Source organism: Haliotis rufescens, unplaced genomic scaffold (genome assembly GCF_023055435.1).
Source record: "Haliotis rufescens isolate VD_foot unplaced genomic scaffold, xgHalRufe1.0.p SCAF_6, whole genome shotgun sequence".
In the NCBI taxonomy this organism is placed as follows: domain Eukaryota; kingdom Metazoa; phylum Mollusca; class Gastropoda; order Lepetellida; family Haliotidae; genus Haliotis; species Haliotis rufescens.
The window spans coordinates 37,734,120-37,755,350 of NW_025964334.1; the positions used below are offsets into that span (position 1 = coordinate 37,734,120).

Here is a 21,231-nt window from a genome sequence, read left to right on the forward strand (position 1 = left end):
ATACAGTATTTATAAACAATGCACAAAAACATAAACAAAAGGTAATTCACTCGCGGAGTTCTATATAAGCCTTAAGTTTCTTTCTTCCTGAGTTGTTGGTAGGAATCATACAGTAGCCACTTCCATGTCGTTCAATACAACACTCTCTCAAGGGATACCACATTGTTAGCATTTCATTATTCAAACAAATTATAAAATAATACACCAGATTTATGAAATCGTTTTATTGTCATTTCTGCAAAACTACACATATTTTTTTCCAAAGAACAAAAAAGAACATGGAAAGACAGATTTTATTATAAAACAATTCAGTCACAATAGTTGACCATCAATTTCATTATATACAAATATCACAAAACAGGTAGATATAGACACAAGTGTACATTCTCATTGATCACACTCCAAACAGAAGAAAACGATAGTACGCACAGTTTCCACCACCACAGGCGTACACTCATGGTATTAAGTAGTCATTCTGTACTTCACATATAATCTTCAACAATTTTATAAAATCATTTGTTATATATTTAAAACAAATCTATGTAAAAACATATTACCTGCTGGTTTTCATGCCTAGGTTATACGACTTGGCTATTTGTTTTTCGGGATATCCTCAATTTTGTTTCGAATAATAAACTGTTATTTTTGGTAATAATTTAACGGTGTTGCTTACTTAGCTGTATAATATTATATAGCAACATAGCTACCCTATTGGTGTTGGGCTCAGACCAGAATGATATCCATAATGCACTGTTCTCACCATGCAGTACCAACAGCTGAATCGTCATCCGCATCTCTCACTTTGGAAAACAATTCCGAAAAACAAATAATTAGTTTGTAATAAAAATACAAAACTCATTGTCTGCATTAGCAGCTACCCATTACCCCCAAGCGCACACACACGCACGCACGCACGCACGCACGCACGCACGCACGCACACACACACACTCCCTATAAGACGCATGTACCTTCCTTTTTACCTCCGGGTAAGAATGTGTATTATGGATCAACAAAAAAGTTGCAAATATTCAAACGTATCTTAACAAGATCTCTAATAACAAAGTTTTCCACTGATTAAAAGAACCAAGAAGTAATTATACACGTATATACGCAAGTCTTTTTTGAATAATTGGAGTGTATAGTGTGGGAAAAGACAACGTCGGGAATAAATTATGCTGAAAACAGATGCGTACATTGGAATATACACTGGTGTTAGTAAAATATAGGTCACGTAGATTTTGCATATACTGCTGGTGTCTATATTCGTAGGGGTAAGATGAGAGTTGATATATTTCAATGCATGGCTGCACCATTTCAGATCATTATCTTAACGATAACATGACAATATAAATGTGGATTTTCATTTTATGACCAATATGCATAAATATATGTAGATATGTTATAGATCTATAACGCATGTATTATTATTGTGAACGTGGCGTTTACACTATCGCCAATACCGATGTTGTCTATGCGAGGGAATTCAGCGTGGCCTTATATGACAAGTTGTATCAATGTTCTGGTCAGACGATGTGTGCATCGGTTTAATCGACATGAATAGGAAATGATGTGACAATCCTATATTGAAATCCCATTGGAAATAAGGCCACGTAAAGGAACGAAGAATCCCGACTTCTAACTGAATTGACGGAATTTTCCCACTATCTGCTGACAGTTGGGGCAGGAGTGGTTCACGTCTTTGCTGGCGTCCACGCAGAAGGGAATGAGGCAACACCCAAGCCAGCACCTGGAAGACAGAGGCAGAGGTTATCTCAAACAGTGGTTCATCAGTTGATGTCTCCGGCTTGTATTTGGACGGTAACACCGGGCACTGTACTCAGTGTCGTGGGAGATCTGTGCTCGTGCGATTTCTGTTCTAGATTGGATAAAATCCTAACTAAAAGAGCCACGGGGCTCTGTAGCTCACTTGAACTATGAAGAATCAATAGGGGATTTAATCAAAGTTGGATGGGAATTCTATGAGCAGTTTTTTGAGTCACCATAGCTCAAAGGAGATGTCGAAAAGGTAATCATTACACAAACAGGAGTATGTGAAGGGCAAAGGTCGTAGTATCTAAAAAATGTATCATATGTTTTACCACATACTGCATAGTTAGTAAGGATAAGAATTTATGGATGAACAACTTCTTTATTACAATTAAGAGCGACATCTCGGTGTAGGTTCTAACACCGTTATCAATTGCAAGCAAGTGACATGCAGAGTGTGGTTGACAAGTATATATACAGGTAGGAGGCAATGTTTGTACAGTGGAGTAGATGTCAGATATAGTTATACTGGAGTAGAGAAGCCTGTTATGTACACACGAGGGTACTGATGGCAATCATCAGTGAAGTCAGTGGCATAAACAAAGGATGAAGCATGTAATGTAAACAACGGGATTATGGCTGATTGGGGTCTTGATGGTCCGCCGGGGGAATGTAATAGCCTTGGTCACGGTTGATTGACGGTTGAAGTCTTTAAATGTTGATGGCTTCTTGCCGTATATTAAATTTCACGATACATGCAGCAAGATTGATTGTTTTCAATATTGCGGCCATGTTTGATGTCGGATCGGAGTTCCGTGAGCGGTATTGAGGGACACCATAGTTGAGATGATTCATACAAAGTTTCAGCTCGATAGACCAGAGGAGATGTCGAAAATGTAAACTTCTGCCGCACGGACAATCGGTGTCACGTGCCACGACATGAGCTCACATGACTTTCAGGCGCTTTCAGGTCTTATATTTAAACCATCCTCGATAAACTCGTGTATTACATCTCCGACCATTCCATGATGTTAAATACCCCGGGACCTATTCGCCACTACAGCTTCATGTCTGCGTCCTATTCGATACAAACGACACAATATACCCTGGATACTGCTTTGTGTCACTCATCACATTACTGGTTTCCATGTTATCAAACAGAGATTATTTACCCAAATAGACAGATGAGTCCGGCAGCAGCCCAGGTGAGAAGGCCAGTCTCATACGTCATAGTTGTGGTCACGGTGGCGTTACAGTGCTGGCAGATGATGAGGGCGGGGGCGGTGCGGTACCGCATGGCGGACCCGGGGACAGGACCGATGCCATAGCCAGGCTGTTGTAACACCACGGCTGGAGCAAAGAAGGGACAGTACTAGATGATCAATGCAAACATTCCATGATTATACGGTTCAGAGCCCTGTTCCACAAAGCGATCGTAGCGCTACTTTAAGATGATTTCCCATTCTTTAACCTTGGCTTACGGCAGTCGTAGCTCTGCGATCTCTTTGTGGAGGGAGTGAGTATCGTTTTACGCCGCTTATAGCAATATTCCAGCAATATCACGGCGGGGGACACCAGAAATGGGCTTCACACGTTGTACCCATGTCGGGAATCGAACCCTGGTCTTCGGCGTGACGAGCGAACGCTTTAACCACTAGGCTACCCGACCGCCCTGGTATAATGAAGTATACAAACTTGTATCAGAGTTTCAGAGTGTTTGAAACTGATATCCTACAGCCAATTCCCTATAACGTGCAGGGGCGTTCGGGTAGCCTCGTGGCTTTAAGCGTGACGAGAAAACGCTTTAACCACTGGACTACCACAGTGGCCCCACATATGCTTGTAAATATATAGGTAAATCCAAACACTAGTATGGACCATATCATACCTATACAATGTATTATTAAGAAATTATGATATCTGATCTGGCCATGCTACAAACATGCCAATAATGTCACAATAAATCCATGAACACACTAAAAAAAATATTTTTTTAAATATAAAATAATAATAATAATAATAATAAATATCATACCTATGGGGTGAGTGAGTGTTGTTTTACGCCATAGTATGTTCCAGATATATCACGAGTATGCCGACAGCTGGTAGCATGAGAAATGTCTTATGTCGAGCCGTGGGGATACGATGCCAAACAACAAAGTCAAATACTGTGACAACACTCCTCATATTGTCATCTCTTTAACACGACATACAATGGGAATGATTTTGACCCGATGCCCAGAGTTGTTATAACTAGGAATGCATCACAGCAACATTTCTCAATACAACTGTTTCTTAAAATTTATGATAATCTAGAGGCATAGACATACTTGTCTGTTGTTGTCCTTGGGGGTAGGCACCGGCCTGGGGGTAGCCTCCAGCTTGGGGGTAAGGTTGTGGTTGGGGTCCCTGGCCGTAGGGCGGGGGAGCTCCTTGGGGGTAGGCAACAGGGGGTGGTTGGTTCATTCCCCCGGGAGTTTTATCGTCTGCCATGACTTAAGTTGGTGAGACCTGCAAGAGACAGAGAAAACAAATGTAATAACTGAAGGCGAACATTGGCGCTCTGCTGTATGTGGTTAAACATGAGCAGTTGATAAGTGATATGGTAACATTCTGGTTTAGCAATACCGACATCATAAGACGAGACAGCATTGTAGTTTGTACTGTAAATTAACCCGACCCGCGAGCTCTATCAGCTCACAATGTTGAGGTAAGGTGAAATGGGGTTTAACGTCTCGTTCAAGATTATTGCACATACATAGCGACGTGTATGCACGTGTGTGTGTGGCTACTTGTACTAGTCAGGACTAATGTCGGTTTTATTGCCCAGTTTAATAAGGACGCCCCACTCAGACACAGTATTCTCAATCCTAGCCGACCGGGCAGGTAGGGTAACAAGTAGCATCTTTTAATATGACGCGAACGGGGTTCGAACAACCGACCTTCCGCTGTCCAGATAAACATTGGGGTTTCATAGTGTGAGCAACGAGCCACGCCGTCGGGGTTACCCAATCAACCAATCACAGCCTGACCGTAGGGGACCTATTCTAACCCAGAATCTCCTGGCGCAACGAAATTACAAACAAATGTACTGCAAACATATTTCAAAAAATTGTTTCAATCGTTTCGTGAAATTAGTATGACACATAATCTCTCCCAATAATCTCTAAATATATTTTTCATTTAATCACTGTACCATCCTCGTAATATATATGTTAATCTCGTTGAACAGTCTGTTACCAGCCCATGCTACATGAGTGTAATCTGACACCCTTGTCAACGACGTACTCGGAGCAATATACACAACAGTACCACTGTAAAAAGGTCATTCGTGACCAACTCGTGTTATTCCGTGACAAGACGTTTTCTTGCAGGTTACGGAAAGGGGCGAGTGGTGACGAATGTGAAAGGTGAATCGTCAGCCTGGGCTCTATTAGTGATCGCCCAACTGTTCTACATACAATGTATATGTATGCTGTATCCACGAAGTCACAGTGTTATTGGTGGGTAAAGCACATACCAATGCTGTATCCATGAAGTCACAGTGTTATTGGTGGGTAAAGCACACACCAATGCTGTATCCATGGAGTCACAGTGTTACTGGTGGGTAAAGCACATACCAATGCTGTATCCATGGAGTCACAGTGTTATTGGTGGGTAAAGCACATACCAATGCTGTATCCATGAAGTCACAGTGTTATTGGTGGGTAAAGCACACACCAATGCTGTATCCATGGAGTCACAGTGTTACTGGTGGGTAAAGCACATACCAATGCTGTATCCATGGAGTCACAGTGTTATTGGTGGGTAAAGCACACAGCAATGCTGTATCCATGGAGTCACAGTGTTATTGGTGGGTAAAGCACATACCAATGCTGTATCCATGGAGTCACAGTGTTATTGGTGGGTAAAGCACACACCAATGCTGTAGCCATGAAGTCACAGTGTTATTGGTGGGTAAAGCGCACACCAATGCTGTATCCATGGAGTCACAGTGTTATTGGTGGGTAAAGCACATACCAATGCTGTAGCCATGAAGTCACAATGTTATTGGTGGGTAAAGCACATACCAATGCTGTATCCATGGAGTCACAGTGTTATTGGTGGGTAAAGCACACACCAATGCTGTAGCCATGAAGTCACAGTGTTATTGGTGGGTAAAGCACATACCAATGCTGTATCCATGAAGTCACAGTGTTAATGGTGGGTAAAGCACACACCAATGCTGTATCCATGGAGTCACAGTGTTATTGGTGGGTAAAGCACATACCAATGCTGTATCCATGGAGTCACAGTGTTATTGGTGGGTAAAGCACACACCAATGCTGTAGCCATGAAGTCACAGTGTTATTGGTGGGTAAAGCACATACCAATGCTGTATCCATGAAGTCACAGTGTTAATGGTGGGTAAAGCACATACCAATGCTATAGCCATGAAGTCACAGTGTTATTGGTGGGTAAAGCACACACCAATGCTGTGGCCATGAAGTCACAGTGTTATTGGTAGGTAAAGCACACACCAATGCTGTATCCATGGAGTCACATTGTTATTGGTGGGTAAAGCACACACCAATGCTGTAGCCATGAAGTCACAGTGTTATTGGTGGGTAAAGCACATACCAATGCTGTATCCATGGAGTCACAGTGTTATTGGTGGGTAAAGCACACACCAATGCTGTAGCCATGAAGTCACAGTGTTATTGGTGGGTAAAGCACATACCAATGCTGTATCCATGGAGTCACAGTGTTAATGGTTTGGTAAAGCACATACCAATGCTGTATCCATGGAGTCACAGTGTTAATGGTTTGGTAAAGCACATACCAATGCTGTATCCATGAAGTCACAGTGTTAATGGTGGGTAAAGCACACACCAATGCTGTATCCATGGAGTCACAGTGTTATTGGTGGGTAAAGCACACACCAATGCTGTGGCCATGAAGTCACAGTGTTAATGGTGGGTAAAGCACACACCAATGCTGTGGCCATGAAGTCACAGTGTTATTGGTAGGTAAAGCACATACCAATGCTGTATCCATGGAGTCACAGTGTTAATGGTAGGTAAAGCACACACCAATGCTGTGGCCATGAAGTCACAGTGTTATTGGTGGGTAAAGCACACACCAATGCTGTAGCCATGGAGTCACAGTGTTATTGGTGGGTAAAGCACATACCAATGCTGTGGCCATGAAGTCACAGTGTTATTGGTGGGTAAAGCACACACCAATGCTGTATCCATGGAGTCACAGTGTTATTGGTGGGTAAAGCACACACCAATGCTGTGGCCATGAAGTCACAGTGTTATTGGTGGGTAAAGCACACACCAATGCTGTATCCATGGAGTCACAGTGTTATTGGTGGGTAAAGCACACACCAATGCTGTAGCCATGAAGTCACAGTGTTATTGGTGGGTAAAGCACACACCAATGCTGTATCCATGAAGTCACAGTGTTATTGGTGGGTAAAGCACACACCAATGCTGTAGCCATGGAGTCACAGTGTTATTGGTGGGTAAAGCACATACCAATGCTGTATCCATGAAGTCACAGTGTTAATGGTGGGTAAAGCACATACCAATGCTATAGCCATGAAGTCACAGTGTTATTGGTGGGTAAAGCACACACCAATGCTGTGGCCATGAAGTCACAGTGTCATTGGTAGGTAAAGCACACACCAATGCTGTATCCATGGAGTCACAGTGATATTGGTGGGTAAAGCATATACCAATGCTGTATCCATGGAGTCAAAGTGTTATTGGTTGGTAAAGCACACACCAATGCTGGGAGGGAATTTTCATAAATGATTATTTGGTTCATAAATATGCCCAAATGCATAGTTTGTTGTCAGTATGTTGAATATAGATGAGGAAAAAATAGATTGTTCCAAAACCCCAACAGCCTTATAAAATCAAATAGATGTAATCATGATATGTGTTCTCAAGACATTAAAATTATTAATAACTATTGCTATATGTGATTACTGATATTATTAATTACATTAATATCATGAATTGGAGTAATGATATCATAATTTGCATTAATTTGACAGTAATTGAATAGCATTAATCATTAATGATCATTATTATGTTTTATCATTAATCCATTGTTAAGTACTCATATAAATTGACAATAATGTGTGTATATAACACACACGCACGCACACACACACACATACACACACACACACACACACACACATTCAGGTAGGCGGGGTTTTTCATGGTGAAGATAAGAACCAGACTCCTTTATTTATAGACTGACATTATTGTACACTACCATACAAAAATAACATCTCAAGCGACGCGAACAGAACAACAACGTGGGGATTCCGGACCGTTGCTCATAATGTCAATCACTAGTTTCTCTGCTCCAAACTCGATATATCAACAGGACACCGCCATATAGCTGGAATGTTGCTAAGTGCGGCTTTAAACAACGAACAAGCAATATTTTTGGCGAGTCGGATCATCCGAAGATAACTCAGAAACAAGTAGTCCCGAGTCAGCACAGGTTGGGCACGCCGTATGGCACGAGGCCACCCACAGATATAGGTTCCATTGAATATGTTGGCGTCACCAGGTAATAGTCTACTTAAACTTACATTTAGCAGCCACCTTAACAACCCAATTCTAATTTCAAATATCATGTTCTGAACAAAATTCCTGACAAAGACAGAGCCAAAGAAATTCCTCACAACCATATCCTAGCTTACTCGCAGATAAACACCGTGAGAATAATTCAATTAGTTCACAGCTCGATCAGGATGACTAGTTGTTACAGATTGTACAAGGTCAGACTGGCGGCGTCTGGCCCAAGTGAAAGGCCACTTGTTCGAGATGTGTTATACGCTGATGTATGTCAGGAATGTCTGGAGAGATTGAGCCGGCAGAGCCACAACATGCTCCCAGTGGGACGGTGTATCAGCAGAATTTCCAGATGTACCAGTATATAACTGGATGAATTGGTCCTCATATTATATAGGAACATACGTATGCAGTACAGGTTCTTTCAACGAAGTTCATAAATATTATATAATGTTTACATAGTAATTGTTTTTTAGATATACACATTTCCCAGTATGGTGCACATATAGGAATATGGAGATAGAACGACAAAAACATCCCCTTTATATAAACAAACATCGAGATAACGTTTGTAGTGAAATGCTTCGTGTTGGTAGAAACAGCGTGAAGCCAGTGGGGTCTGGGTTGGAATTGTATGGTCGTTAGAGGCACTTAAAGTGGTCTGGCTGGCCAACTTGGCTGATTATTTACAGGACGCCGTCATACAGCTGGAGTATTGAAACGTTAGACAACAAACAAAACAAATCTGACGTTACCGAGGTCAAGATGCATACACCACCATCCTCACACTAGATCCCACGGCCTAGTTTACAAGGCCATTCGTGGCAAGCCGTGTTGCACTGTTGTATGCTACACCACCACTTGCAAGATCATAATTCAACTAGGTCACTGTGACCTAGCGGGGTCGCGTAGTGAGTCTGTAATGACGTCAGTAAGTTAGACCTGACGAGTAACAAGGAGAGTTTCACAGTCGGCACAGCGTAACGATGTCAGCTAAGCCTCTCTCCGGGAACCCGAAATACAGGACTGGTATAACCGGTATTACGTTGCCTAGTTCCTTGTTTATTGTGTAACGCCACACTAAGCACTATTCCAGCTATATGACGCGAGTCTGGACCAGACGATCAAAGCCGTCGGGGTACGGTGGCCACCAAGTCACCGACCTTGACCAACCAATTCTATCAGAAGCCGCTTAAGTGCTGATGACCTATAATGTTGCCGCTGTGAAAGTTGATCGACCATTATCGTCACTATCAAAACCATTACAATCATCAAATTAATCCCAAGCCAGCCTCACACACATCATTCAACAAGACCATTATCATTATGATCATAACCATTAGGATCAGGACCCATCAGCCATCACCATAAGCTTCTTAAGAAGCATTATCATCATTATCATCATCATCATCGCAGTCTGTTACCAGCCCATGCTACATGTGTAATCTGACACCCTTGTCAACGATGTTATCGGAGGAATATACACAACATGCGTGACATGGTACCACAGTAAAAAGGTGAATCGTCAGCCCGGTCTCTATTAGTGATCGCCTGGCTGTTCTCCATACAATGTATATGTTTGCTGTAGCCATGGAGGCACAGTGTTATTGGTGGGTAATGCACATGCCAATGCTGTATCCATTGGCACCCAATGTTATCAATTATGGGTTACGATAAATGGGTTAACTCTGTGTGTGTGTGTGTGTGTGTGTGTGTGTGTGTGCGTGCGTGTGTGCGTGTGCGGTGTTTGTGAACGAGATAAAAGTGTATATCACGGTACTGAAACACTATGACCAAATACTCGCCAAATATTCGCACTTTCCAACATTGTTGTTAGGGAATATGCACCACATGGTACCACATTTATTCCAGTAAATTTACGCCATATTTTCTGCGACTTCTACTACAACAGGCCACCATTAGTTCTAACATTGCAGAACGTTATACCATACAGCATCACAAACCAGGCATCATGGCTTGTTTGGTGTTTAATGTCGCACCAAGCACTTTTCTAGGTGTATGACGGTGGCCTGTACATAAACGAGTCTGTACCTGACAAACCAGTGATCGATATTACGAGCACCGATCCACGCTGTCGGGATACGATGTCATGCAACCATCATTCAAGTCTCCGAGCCTGATAACCCAATCCATTTGGTCGCCTCGCCACGGGGCTGGGATCATGGTAAATATTATTTATCGATTCATCTAACATAGACAACCTTGACAGGCCTTCCTCTGTCATGACCTATATATTTCTGTTTAACACAATAGTAGTATATCCAGCTATAAATTCCTTATTGAACGGGTTATCGTGTCTGGTCATATAAAGCCTGATGTTTTGCCAGACCACCGGGTAGAGTAAATAGATGTGGGGTGAAATGGGGTTTAACGTCGCGTCCAAGATTATTGCACTTTTATAGCGACGTGCATGCACGTGTGTGTGTGTGTGTGTGGCTGCTTGTACTAGTCCGGACTGATGCCGATTTATAGTGCTAGCCCACTGAGATACAATGCCGCAGTTTAACATGAATACCCCACTCAGACACAGTATACTGACTCCGAGCCGACCAGTCCTTGTTTTAGCCCCTTAATGCCGAGCGCCAGACAGGGTAGCAACAAGTACCATCTTTTAACGTCTTTGGTATGACGCGGTCGGGGATCGAACCCCGGACCTTCCGCTCTCCGGGCGGACGCTCTACCACTAGACCACGGAGGCGGTCGGTAGAGTAACTAGATGTGGGGAGAGGCTCTGTGTGGGTGGGTGTGTATGGTGTACGAAAAAAAGAAATACACTACTTGAAAAGAACACACGATGTTTTCGTAAGACTTCAGTTAACCAGTCGCGCCATAATGTCATCGATCGTTAACAACTTGTACATACGTAAATTTACATATCAGATCAGTTCTGTGGCATGTCAAAATGTCCCAAAAAAATATTTTCAAATGCGGTGTGAATTTGAACAAGTAAATATGTTTATCCCGGCGTGTCGAATTCAGGTTTGAGGGAAACCGGAAGTGATGCAATTCTCAGGCGTTTATCACATTTGTGAATCCAACGATGGGCATAGTGCTGACAAACCTAGAAACATAATAATGGCCAATCTGGGATTCGAACCCACGTCCATAGGTTGTAGTAAATTCAAACTTGGTAAGGAATTCAAGTTCCGTCACGGTACAGAATTCAATGAGGATTACCATCATTGACGTTTTAATTGTCCTCGGTACGACTCAGTAATCTGGGTCAGCGGACAAGCGTGCAGTTCGAAGGCTGACATGGCCATGCTTTCGATGCATGAACTGTCTCTCCAGCATATGCGTTATAACTATTTGCAGTGACTCAACATCCGGTCATAGTGATTGCTTCCGTAGTCAAGTACCACCACAGGCAATATCTACTTGTACATGGGGATGGCGTGGCCCTGCAAGCTTGAAGTAGCTGGTGAAGATTTATAGACGAAATGCTAGGGCTCACAACAGCTGGGTTATAATCATTGGTTCATCTATGTATATCAATGGATTGTATTTGTCCGTGACAGCTGTGGAAACACATGACAGTAGTAGACACCAGGCGGTGTCCGACTGTCCGTGGTTTCTAACACAGATGTAACTCAATAGTAGTAGTAGTAGTGAAAATGCTAGTTTCCTGAATTCAACACCTCCAGCTATGTATAACATATTACTGGTGTAAGACCAGATATCATGAAAGATAAAACAGATAAAATTTACCTAGATACATCGTGGACTTGGAGGTAAAACAGCACAACACGCTAGCCTCAGGCAGTGTTGTCTAAGGGTAAGAGTATCCTGAGGTTATCAGAATTTCAGACCGTTTAGATGATGTACTTAAATCTCACAAGTCGGGCAGGTGAACGTTTCCCTTTCAGTTGCATGGTGAAGGGGTATGCTTGTTACAATCCCAACACGATACTACATATATTATGTAAACTCTAGTCCCATTTATAAACTGATTAACGTTTCATTTGGGTTCTACACATTACTGGTGTCACGCAGGCAAAGGTCTCACCCTCTGACATTGGATTGTTCCATTGGTCCACTGATAGTACAATACTACACAACTCAGTTAATTACTGCCTTGAAATATTTAACATCAACACACAGCCCATGAGTTAAGTGCCAAATGTTTACTCTATATATCTGATTATTGGCAATCGCTGAAATGTTTGTTTGTTGTCGGTCACATCCTGCAACGAAGATTGTGAAGTCTTCAAACAGAAGAGCTCGTTATCGTCTGCTTCAGACATGTATTTCGGGTAACTTTCTGTACACTTATCTTCATCGAAAAAAAATAAATCTTTAATCAACATTCCAACTTGAAAGGGGGATAACTATCCATTATCGCTATCCGTTCAGTATTGTATTTTGTGAGAAACAATATATCAATATGCCTAACTCCACATGTTAATTATAAATACGATAAAGTGAAATAGAAATTCTATAACTATTCCATACATTTAGTTCAAACTTTCTCTACATCGGGGAGCCGTGGGTTAGCCTAGTTGTTAAAAGTTCGCTCGTCACGCTGAAGACCAAAGTTCGATTCCCCTCAGGGCACAATGTGTGAAGCTCATTTCTTGTGTCCCCCGTCGCGACATTGCTGGAATATTGTTAAAAGCGGCGTAAAACCATACTCACTCACTCAACATCAGGTACAGACACCACGCATGCAGCCAACTGCTTATATTTGCTTGTATCACGCAAGAGTACCGCGAACATTTCAATACAGTATCTGTCGACAAAGTAGACACAATGTATGGATAACAACTTCCTTAATTAATTATGAAAGAAACAGCTTCTCAAAAAAGTTCCTTCATCTTTACGGCGACGCCATATTGAAATGCAATGCCCTGTTTCAGTGTTATGACGTCATCCTGACGGTATATGACGAAGAGTAGCTTCCGCTTGATCGTATAACATACATACATGACGCTGATACTTGTTTGTTGTTTACGCCACACTCCTGCTATATGACGGCGCTCTGTGAATATTCGAGTCTGGACCATGAGCATAGATCTACGCCATTGGACCACGGTGACATGCATCAAATAGGTCAGCGAGCCTGACCACCCGATCCCTTTAGTCGCATTTTCCGACAAGCATGGGTTGCTGAAGACCTATTCTAACCCGGATCTTCACGGGTCTTGACGCTGATAGGAACTTTTTGCCGTTATATCACAGTGGGCGAATTGAATAAACATGCAAATTGTAATATTACTTTTACGAAATGGTTTTAATGTAATTACATTGCTAAAGTCCCTTCCGTACATTTTGATTAACAATAGCCTCTTTCACAGTGTGTACCTCGTCATCGTTTTTTGATTTAAAGTAAAACTTATTTGCAGCTATTTATTCATACCTGTAACCCCTTTAACAATTTACTTGCAATCTGCCTAATCTAGGAAATTCTGGTTCAAATATTTGCATCAGTGTCGCAAAGCAAAAGGTGATATATTTCAGATTAGATGTCCTGCAACTAGTTGGCAACGATGAGTATGCCTGCTGGAGTGAGTGAGTTGGTTTTTTACTTTTACTCCGCTTTTAGCAATATTCAAGAAATATCACGATGGGGACACCAGAAATGGCCTCAAACATTGTACCCATGTCGGGAATCGAACCCGGGCCTTCGTCGTGACGAGCGAACGCTTTAACAACAAAACTACCCACAAGTTCCTACGCCAGCTGGAAGCATGTAGATACTAGTATTATATGGAACATGACAATTCATGTGTGCGACGATGGTATTGTGTGAAGGATAGAAAGAAACCAACAACACACGTCATCAAAACGTTACTAGGCTGAAAAAAGTCGCCGAAAACAGCAAACGTAAGACCCAAACACATAACTATGACACCCGTATCAAATACATCACCATCGAATAACAATTTCTTGTTCCACTTTAGCTATTATCATACATGAGTGTATACTTTCTTTTGCCCATCGATTTAGGGGATTGGTTGACTAAACTGAACTGACTTCAATATGTTTTGCCTTTATGGAGTAAAGGCGTTGCTTGGTCAGCAAAGAGTACATATTTACATGCTATGTGTTGCAATAACAACATAGTAAACAAGCTGCAATTCAGCCTTTCCTCACCATGTTTAATGTCACTTAAACGTCCCTGACACACTCGTACTGGAAGAATGCTCACGCAGAGGATTGCTACGCGACAACCTGGGCTGCAAGCCTACCGAGGTTAGGTTACATCGGTCATCTTCACAAATGTCCTCTTGGACTTTGTTCAGTAACATGTCAGCGTTACCTGCGAAGCCCTCCCTTCTAGGTCACGTCTTATCTGTCAAAGGGGTTGCTCATTTGTGTCGAATGTCACGGATACGCTACACAGTGAAGACAAGACGAGGAGAGAAGCCACCTTTAAAATACTCTCTTTGGTACACTCTGTTGTAACTGCTGTATAACTTTAATCGTGAGCTAACATAGCTGTCACGCAGCTCCTCTGTGAATGTGTTCTGCTGTCGCAAATGGGGACTAAACCTTTTGACTAAATAAACAAAATGCAGATTACCACCACGGGCGACCAAATCTTTTTCAGATATCGGGATAATTAATTGTGAACCTACCCGTCGTCTGGATCGATGAACACACTATTGATCACTAACATGCAGTCATAAAACAGCTATGCGGCATGTGTACTGAACAGTTCAAAGACGTGTATATATCTATATACGTCTTTGAATAGTTCGATTAGGCTAACCAGTGCTGTTCAAAATAATATTGCAAAAATCCAAAAACATTAAATACCAAATCCACTAAAATTGTTCCCACCGTTTTTGGGGCGTTAGGGTAGCCTAGTGTTAAAGCGTCCCATCGTCAAACTTAGAACTCGGGTTCGAATCCCCATATAGGTAGTGCTGTAAGCCTATTTCTGGTGTTCCCCGCCGATATATTGCTGGAATATTGTTGCACCATATATATATTCTAAATCCACTTTTAATGGATAGTAATCGTACTGAATGTTTAATCAGGGCTTCAACTGAAAAAAGATTACTGAACTAACTACCTTCACGGATGGCAAACGGAGCGACATACTGCAGATGAATTACCTAATTCGATGATGATATCCATAACAGACGTACACCAGAAATGAATCGTCACCACTGAATCCACGGTCCGCATCTGGTACAGCGATACATGCGACGTCTATCAGACTGTTTGCACAGCTGGATCACAACTCATGGCCGGGTAAACGTTATAAGCAATAACACCCCGAGACATAAAGATGTTACGCTACAGTGTTATTGTAAAGGTCAGCACTTGGAGAATAAGTATCGTAACGCGAAGCTCTGCCATGAACAAAAATCCCCTGGTAATATTAAGAGCAATGAATGATCTAGGAGTAAAATGCTTGCGACGACAGCTGGTAATTTCGGTACAGTCTGGAGGAAGTTTTGTACCCCGGCGGCCCTTGTCGGTCTATAGTTGATTGTTGACAGTTCATGCGTTGAGAGTTGTCGTGCCATGTAAATTGCAATGCACACGGGTAGTGATAAAATAATAACCTGGGATCCATTGAGTTTCTAATGTGAGATTGAACGCCATCGTCCATCGACACACCAACAGCCCATCCCACCCTAACTCACCCAACTCAACCCACATACCATACCATACCATACCATACCATACCATAAAATAACATACCATCAGGCGGACCCAACCCAATAGAATATAACATAACTGCTTCGTTGATCTAAGTTACATGAATGACTCGACAGCACACATCTGTCCTCCCGTTTCCTGCAGTCTCCCCGAGAGTAAAAATTATTTACGAGCTCATAGTAATAACATCATATTTAACGAGCCAATGTGTGTATCATATGACATGACGTAACTGGACCCGACCGCCAACATTCATGTGCAGTTGCTGGGCACATCGACAGTGGGCCAGGACTTCGTCATAGTTATTTTAGGGCCTAGGTTCTTCCCCAGCAAGACACTGACATGCAGGAGGTACGCGTTAATAAACCAACTTGCCTGAAAACACTGCACAGAAACAGGATTAAGTCAAAAACGCAGCTTATTCCAGTCGTACACCAGGAAGTGTTCTGTGTATGTATTGTCAGCGAATATATAGTAGTCGGACGTTCGCACGAGTGATACTTTGCTGCAATTGCGCAATGGCCATGGCGTGATTATACTATAAATAGGGGGAGATTTGACTTCTCAGCCCACATAAAAGTGTCAGAATTCACTGACCTCAACGTCGTGGTGATGGTGTGTCGAAATGCTCTTATTGGATAGTAAATATCCTGTATTAGGAATAAACATTGTATTAAGGAGCGTGATAAACACTTTATCATATAATTCAATGTTCTATGCTCGAAATATCTCTTCCGAACCCCGCAAACAGTACCTAAACATTGCAAGTTATCCTGGAATGTGTGTCGTAATATATATTACGCCAGAAGGTAAGTTATGTGTCAGTCGGACAGTGACAGTCAATATAGCTCCAGTGTACAGTGACGTATCAACATATAGGCAATACAACAATGGCCTACACAAATTAAATTGTTTCTACTTGCCATTCGCGGCAATCCATCAGTCTGTCCGCTTGAGCAACTGCCCTTTATCAAAGGGAAGCTACTCTAACCCTAGTCTATGAGACGTCACGTTTGTTTAGAGTCTGTCTGTCCTGTCATGACGTTACGAATTTTTTTAAGTGACTCAGATTACACACAGCGACAAAACGAAACAAGGACATATTTGGCCAAATCCAACTGTTTAATTTGGGGAAACCGCAGGGGTCAACAAGTACAGATATGGAAACTGAGCCCGCTGGGCTAGTGTCCTCGCTAAATTGTTTCGCAATATATATCTCCAAAGTTGCCAAAACGTGTAAAATGCCTCAACTACGTCATTGATGTTCAGTATATTAGACTTTTCTTTTGATAATGACAACAATTATCCCAGTAATTTCTCCGGATTCCCGATGGTTAATAGACTCGATGGATATCGCTTTATCCGTTGGCTTTATCTTACCGAGAAACCTATCCATTATATGATAATGTGAAATATACACCACCCATTCTATTTATGGCACTGCTTTTGACAAATGTCCAAGACACCAGGGCCTTGTTCACGAAACGATCTTAGCGCTAAAACTATCAGAAACCCATATACCTTAACGTCTGAGCGCTGCTATCGCTTTATGGGGTGGGACCCGGGTGATATTTTGGTTTATCATATAATGGGTAGGTTTCTCGGCAGGATAAAGCCAACGGATAAAAACGATATCCGTTGGGGTCATATGCGGATAGAGATGCAAATATCAAAGGTCAAGTAGGGACTACTTTCAGTGTTTATAAACAAACATGGCGTCGTCATTCGGCAATCGAGTCAGAATTAACCATCGGGAATCTGGATAAACTACAGAGATAACTGTTATCATTATCAAATGAACAGTCTAATATACTTAAAATCAGTGTCTAGCTGTGACGTAGCTAAGGCATTTTATAAGTTTTGGCAACTTTGGAAATATAAATTTCGAAACAATTTTGCGAGGGCACTAGGCCTAGCCAAGCGGGATCAGTAGCCATATCTGTGCTTGTAGACCTCTGCGGCTTGAAACTTTTTCCACAAATTATAATAGTTGGATTTGGCCGAAATATGTTTGAATTGTTACCTTGTTTCGTTTTGTCGCTGTGTGTACACCTGATTGCACTGTTTATCGTTGTGACAGCACAGACCGACTGTCAACAACGTCTGAACGTGGCCGTGACGTCTCATAGACTAGGGTTAGAGTAGCTTCCCTTTGACAAAGGGCAGTTACCCTAGCGAACAGACCGATGGATTGCCGCGAAATGCAAGTAAAAACAATTGCTGTTTTGCGTATATGTTGCTAAGCCAGTGTATAACAAACAGATTTCAGTTGGAACTATATTGGCTACTGTCACTGTCCGACTGACACATCACTTACCCTGTGACGTAATAAATATTAATGCTCGCATTCCAGGAAAACTCGCAATGTTTAGGTAATGTTTTTGAGAGAGGGAAAGCGATTTTCAAGCACAGAATTAAAGAATGACATTATATGATAAAGAGGTTATCACGCTTGTGTGTTTGGGGATGGTAATATCCTGTATTAAGGATACAGGTTCGCTAAATACAATGTTTAATCCTAATGCAGGATATTTACCATCCCCAAACACGCTCGCATGATAACTTCTATAGACTTGCACAAGTCTCTGGGACATTGATTATTAATTTAAATCATAATTCTAAGATGATATAAGTGCAAAGCGATGTTAAACCAAACTCACTCACTCGTTCACTCACTCCCCTTATGTCTTGGAATCAGTCCCATGTAGCCTGTGTTTGTTGTACGACGAGACTTAAATGGATCGGGTGGTCAAGCTCGATGACTGGATAATGGCGTGACAACGTACCCCAACAGGATGAACCTCTCATAGTAGCAATCACCGTCTGGTCCAGACTCGGTTATTCCCTGACAGCCGTCATATAGCTAGTATATTGCTGAGCGCGGCATTAAACAACAAACAAACAAATCCAATACTCAGCATCATACCGCTCCATCATCCTCTAGACGAAATACTCTGACATGATGTTGCTGACACAGTACACGCCAGTCCGTAATTCGTCCCACGGCTCGGGGCAATACGGGCTACGATGTTGATTTATGTGAATCTCGAAACCCACTAATTGTAAACACAAAGCATACTCGGCATGTGTGTATGAAGTAACACGCACCCCATGTGGTATTGTTGCGTTACTCAGACATTCTCCACAAACTCACAGCTTTGTCTGAAGCTAAATATAAATATGACGGTTCATATAGTGTAATATAAATGTCTGGTTTAAGTATGGAGTAGTTTGTTTATGGATGTGCGTTGTCGGCATGAATAATGTTATCGGGTGTTTCTGACATCTGGTCTTTGTTTTAGATCACGAGATACGTGGGTTTATGTCCTCGCACTTATTTGCGGGAGGCGGAACCGAAATACGATTGTTTTCTGCATATCCTTATCATACTACATTTTCCTTATTAAACAATGAACACACACAATAGTCATGTATTATTATTATTGTCACCATCACCACAATTATTACTATTATTACTATTATTATTATTATTATTATTTAACAACGTTTAACAATATCCGGGTCTGTGTTTTCGATGTGCGTTCTTAGCTCACTTAGGAGACTACATCGCACGGATGCTTCGAATTCAATGCTGTCCCAACCATACAAACTACACTCAACCGACATTCTATGGACATTTTGACGTCGCGGTTTGAAAGGCTCACACCTTTTACAAGCCAATTTGTTTCCATAATGTAAATATATCGGACAATTAATTCGTCATACCATGTCTTCGCTCAGTACCAACACGGGTAAATAGTCGGCATAAACAGTAGCGTTATAACGGGGCCCTACCCATATCTGTACCATCGAGCGAAATCTACCCTTATATGAGGCATGGTCTCTGACAAAGGTAACGTAATGGCCTCTAGCTTATTGTTAAAAATCCTTTCACCGATCTGTCTAAATGTGTTGCTAAAATAGCACTGTAGGCGTGTTTGTTTACGCCATACATGGCAGCTAGTTCGACCACTTCCATGTGACTTCATCAAATAAATACAATCAAGAATAAAAATAAGTTTGTGAAACTGTAAATTTTTACCAAGCTGTGAGATTCCTGTATTCAGAACGAGCACTTGTTGAATCAAATTTATATTTTTTTTCACTGTTTAGAAAACAGAGTTCACGTAATATGACGTCCACATACCTGGCAGCACATCCTGCATGTGCCGTGTAATGGTGATTGTGATGATTATGGTTATCAATGTGTTGACAGAAACGCTAAATACTGATAATCAAATATAGTTCTCAATCTGAAATCATAGTATATATAACTCAATGAATCCCCTAATCTCCTAGTTAGTAACCAATGTGTCTGTTCAATAGACAGATGGGAAATTAAAAAATAATCAATCAAATAAAATCAAATTTCACTATCACGTTTTTATAATGGAAAACCATAACAAAAGAAATCTCAACAATCCACTAAGTGATAACCGTACCAGGTTATCAACTCCAGTGTGAAACGTGTAAATCCCCTCCCAGTTTTATCCATAGTATGAGTGGATCTAGATCTCAAGGCGTATTCAAGCCTCATACATAAACAACATCTAGCCATTAACAGTATCTGTCGTTCCTGCTCACTGCCCTTATACAGGTCATCGGTAAGCTGTCGAATACCAAACGTATTCAGTGAACGCCAGCAGATTTCTCTCGGAAACAACTATACACAAGCCTCAAGTCCATTCCTATAACAGCAAGTATATATCAAGGAGGTTCCATATAGAGGAATTACACCTAATAGGACTTTAGTTTGAGTGAACTTACCTGAGCGAACGATGTCAAAGCAGTATCCTAAATACCGATTGCCGTCTGGTGTACGCTTGGCTGGGCCCTGCGTTGCGAGATAAGTGCGTGCCGTGTGCAAAACACGTCAGAGCTTCCTGGTTGAGTAAATAGATACTTGTCGCTTTCGCAATTACAAAATAAAATCTCTCATCTGAGTTGTTCAGTTTGTTGTCGCAATATTCCTTTACTACAAGAAGATAATAGGTTTTATATACTGTGAGAAATTTCAACTTGGGTTAGGAATAATTTTTTTCTGACTGGAGAGATGTGTTTGTTTTTGAGATTTACAACAGCGTGTTGCGAGATCAGCCGACGGGTGCGGTGAATGAAGAGTGGGTATGTGTTGAATGTTGAGACATTATTAACCTTTGGTAGACAAGGATCTTTCGATAACAATATTATTACTGGTAGCAGTTGTAGCTATTATAGTAGTTGTAGTGTTGGTGGTAGTAGGATGGG

General features: G+C 41.6%; 1 protein-coding gene across 2 annotated transcripts; it reads right to left on the bottom strand.

Moving 5' to 3' along the window:
* Nucleotides 1–279: 279 nt before the first annotated feature.
* On the bottom strand, nucleotides 280–20,895 carry LOC124145840 (cell death-inducing p53-target protein 1 homolog). Of its 2 annotated transcripts, none has more exons than XM_046515795.2 (4): nucleotides 20,752–20,895; nucleotides 4,099–4,279; nucleotides 2,941–3,118; nucleotides 280–1,748 (listed from the first exon to the last, which is right to left on the bottom strand). In XM_046515795.2, exons 2-4 carry the CDS (start codon nucleotides 4,259–4,261, stop codon nucleotides 1,637–1,639), a joined length of 453 nt encoding a protein of 150 aa, XP_046371751.1. In that variant the 5' UTR covers nucleotides 4,262–4,279; nucleotides 20,752–20,895; the 3' UTR covers nucleotides 280–1,636. The 2 variants fall into 2 exon arrangements, with proteins under 2 accessions (XP_046371751.1, XP_046371752.1); XM_046515796.2 differs by lacking the exon at nucleotides 20,752–20,895 and adding an exon at nucleotides 9,105–9,129.
* Nucleotides 20,896–21,231: the final 336 nt, after the last annotated feature.

Bases quoted from the DNA above. Each gene is read 5' to 3' on its own strand.
- LOC124145840 (XM_046515795.2), bottom strand. From the start codon at position 4,261: ATGGCAGACGATAAAACTCCCGGGGGAATGAACCAACCACCCCCTGTT. The intron at 3,119-4,098 runs GTATGTCTATGC...TCTTTGCTCCAG, and splicing joins CCAAGGACAACAACAGACAA to CCGTGGTGTTACAACAGCCT. The intron at 1,749-2,940 runs GTAAATAATCTC...TCTGTCTTCCAG, and splicing joins GGACTCATCTGTCTATTTGG to GTGCTGGCTTGGGTGTTGCC.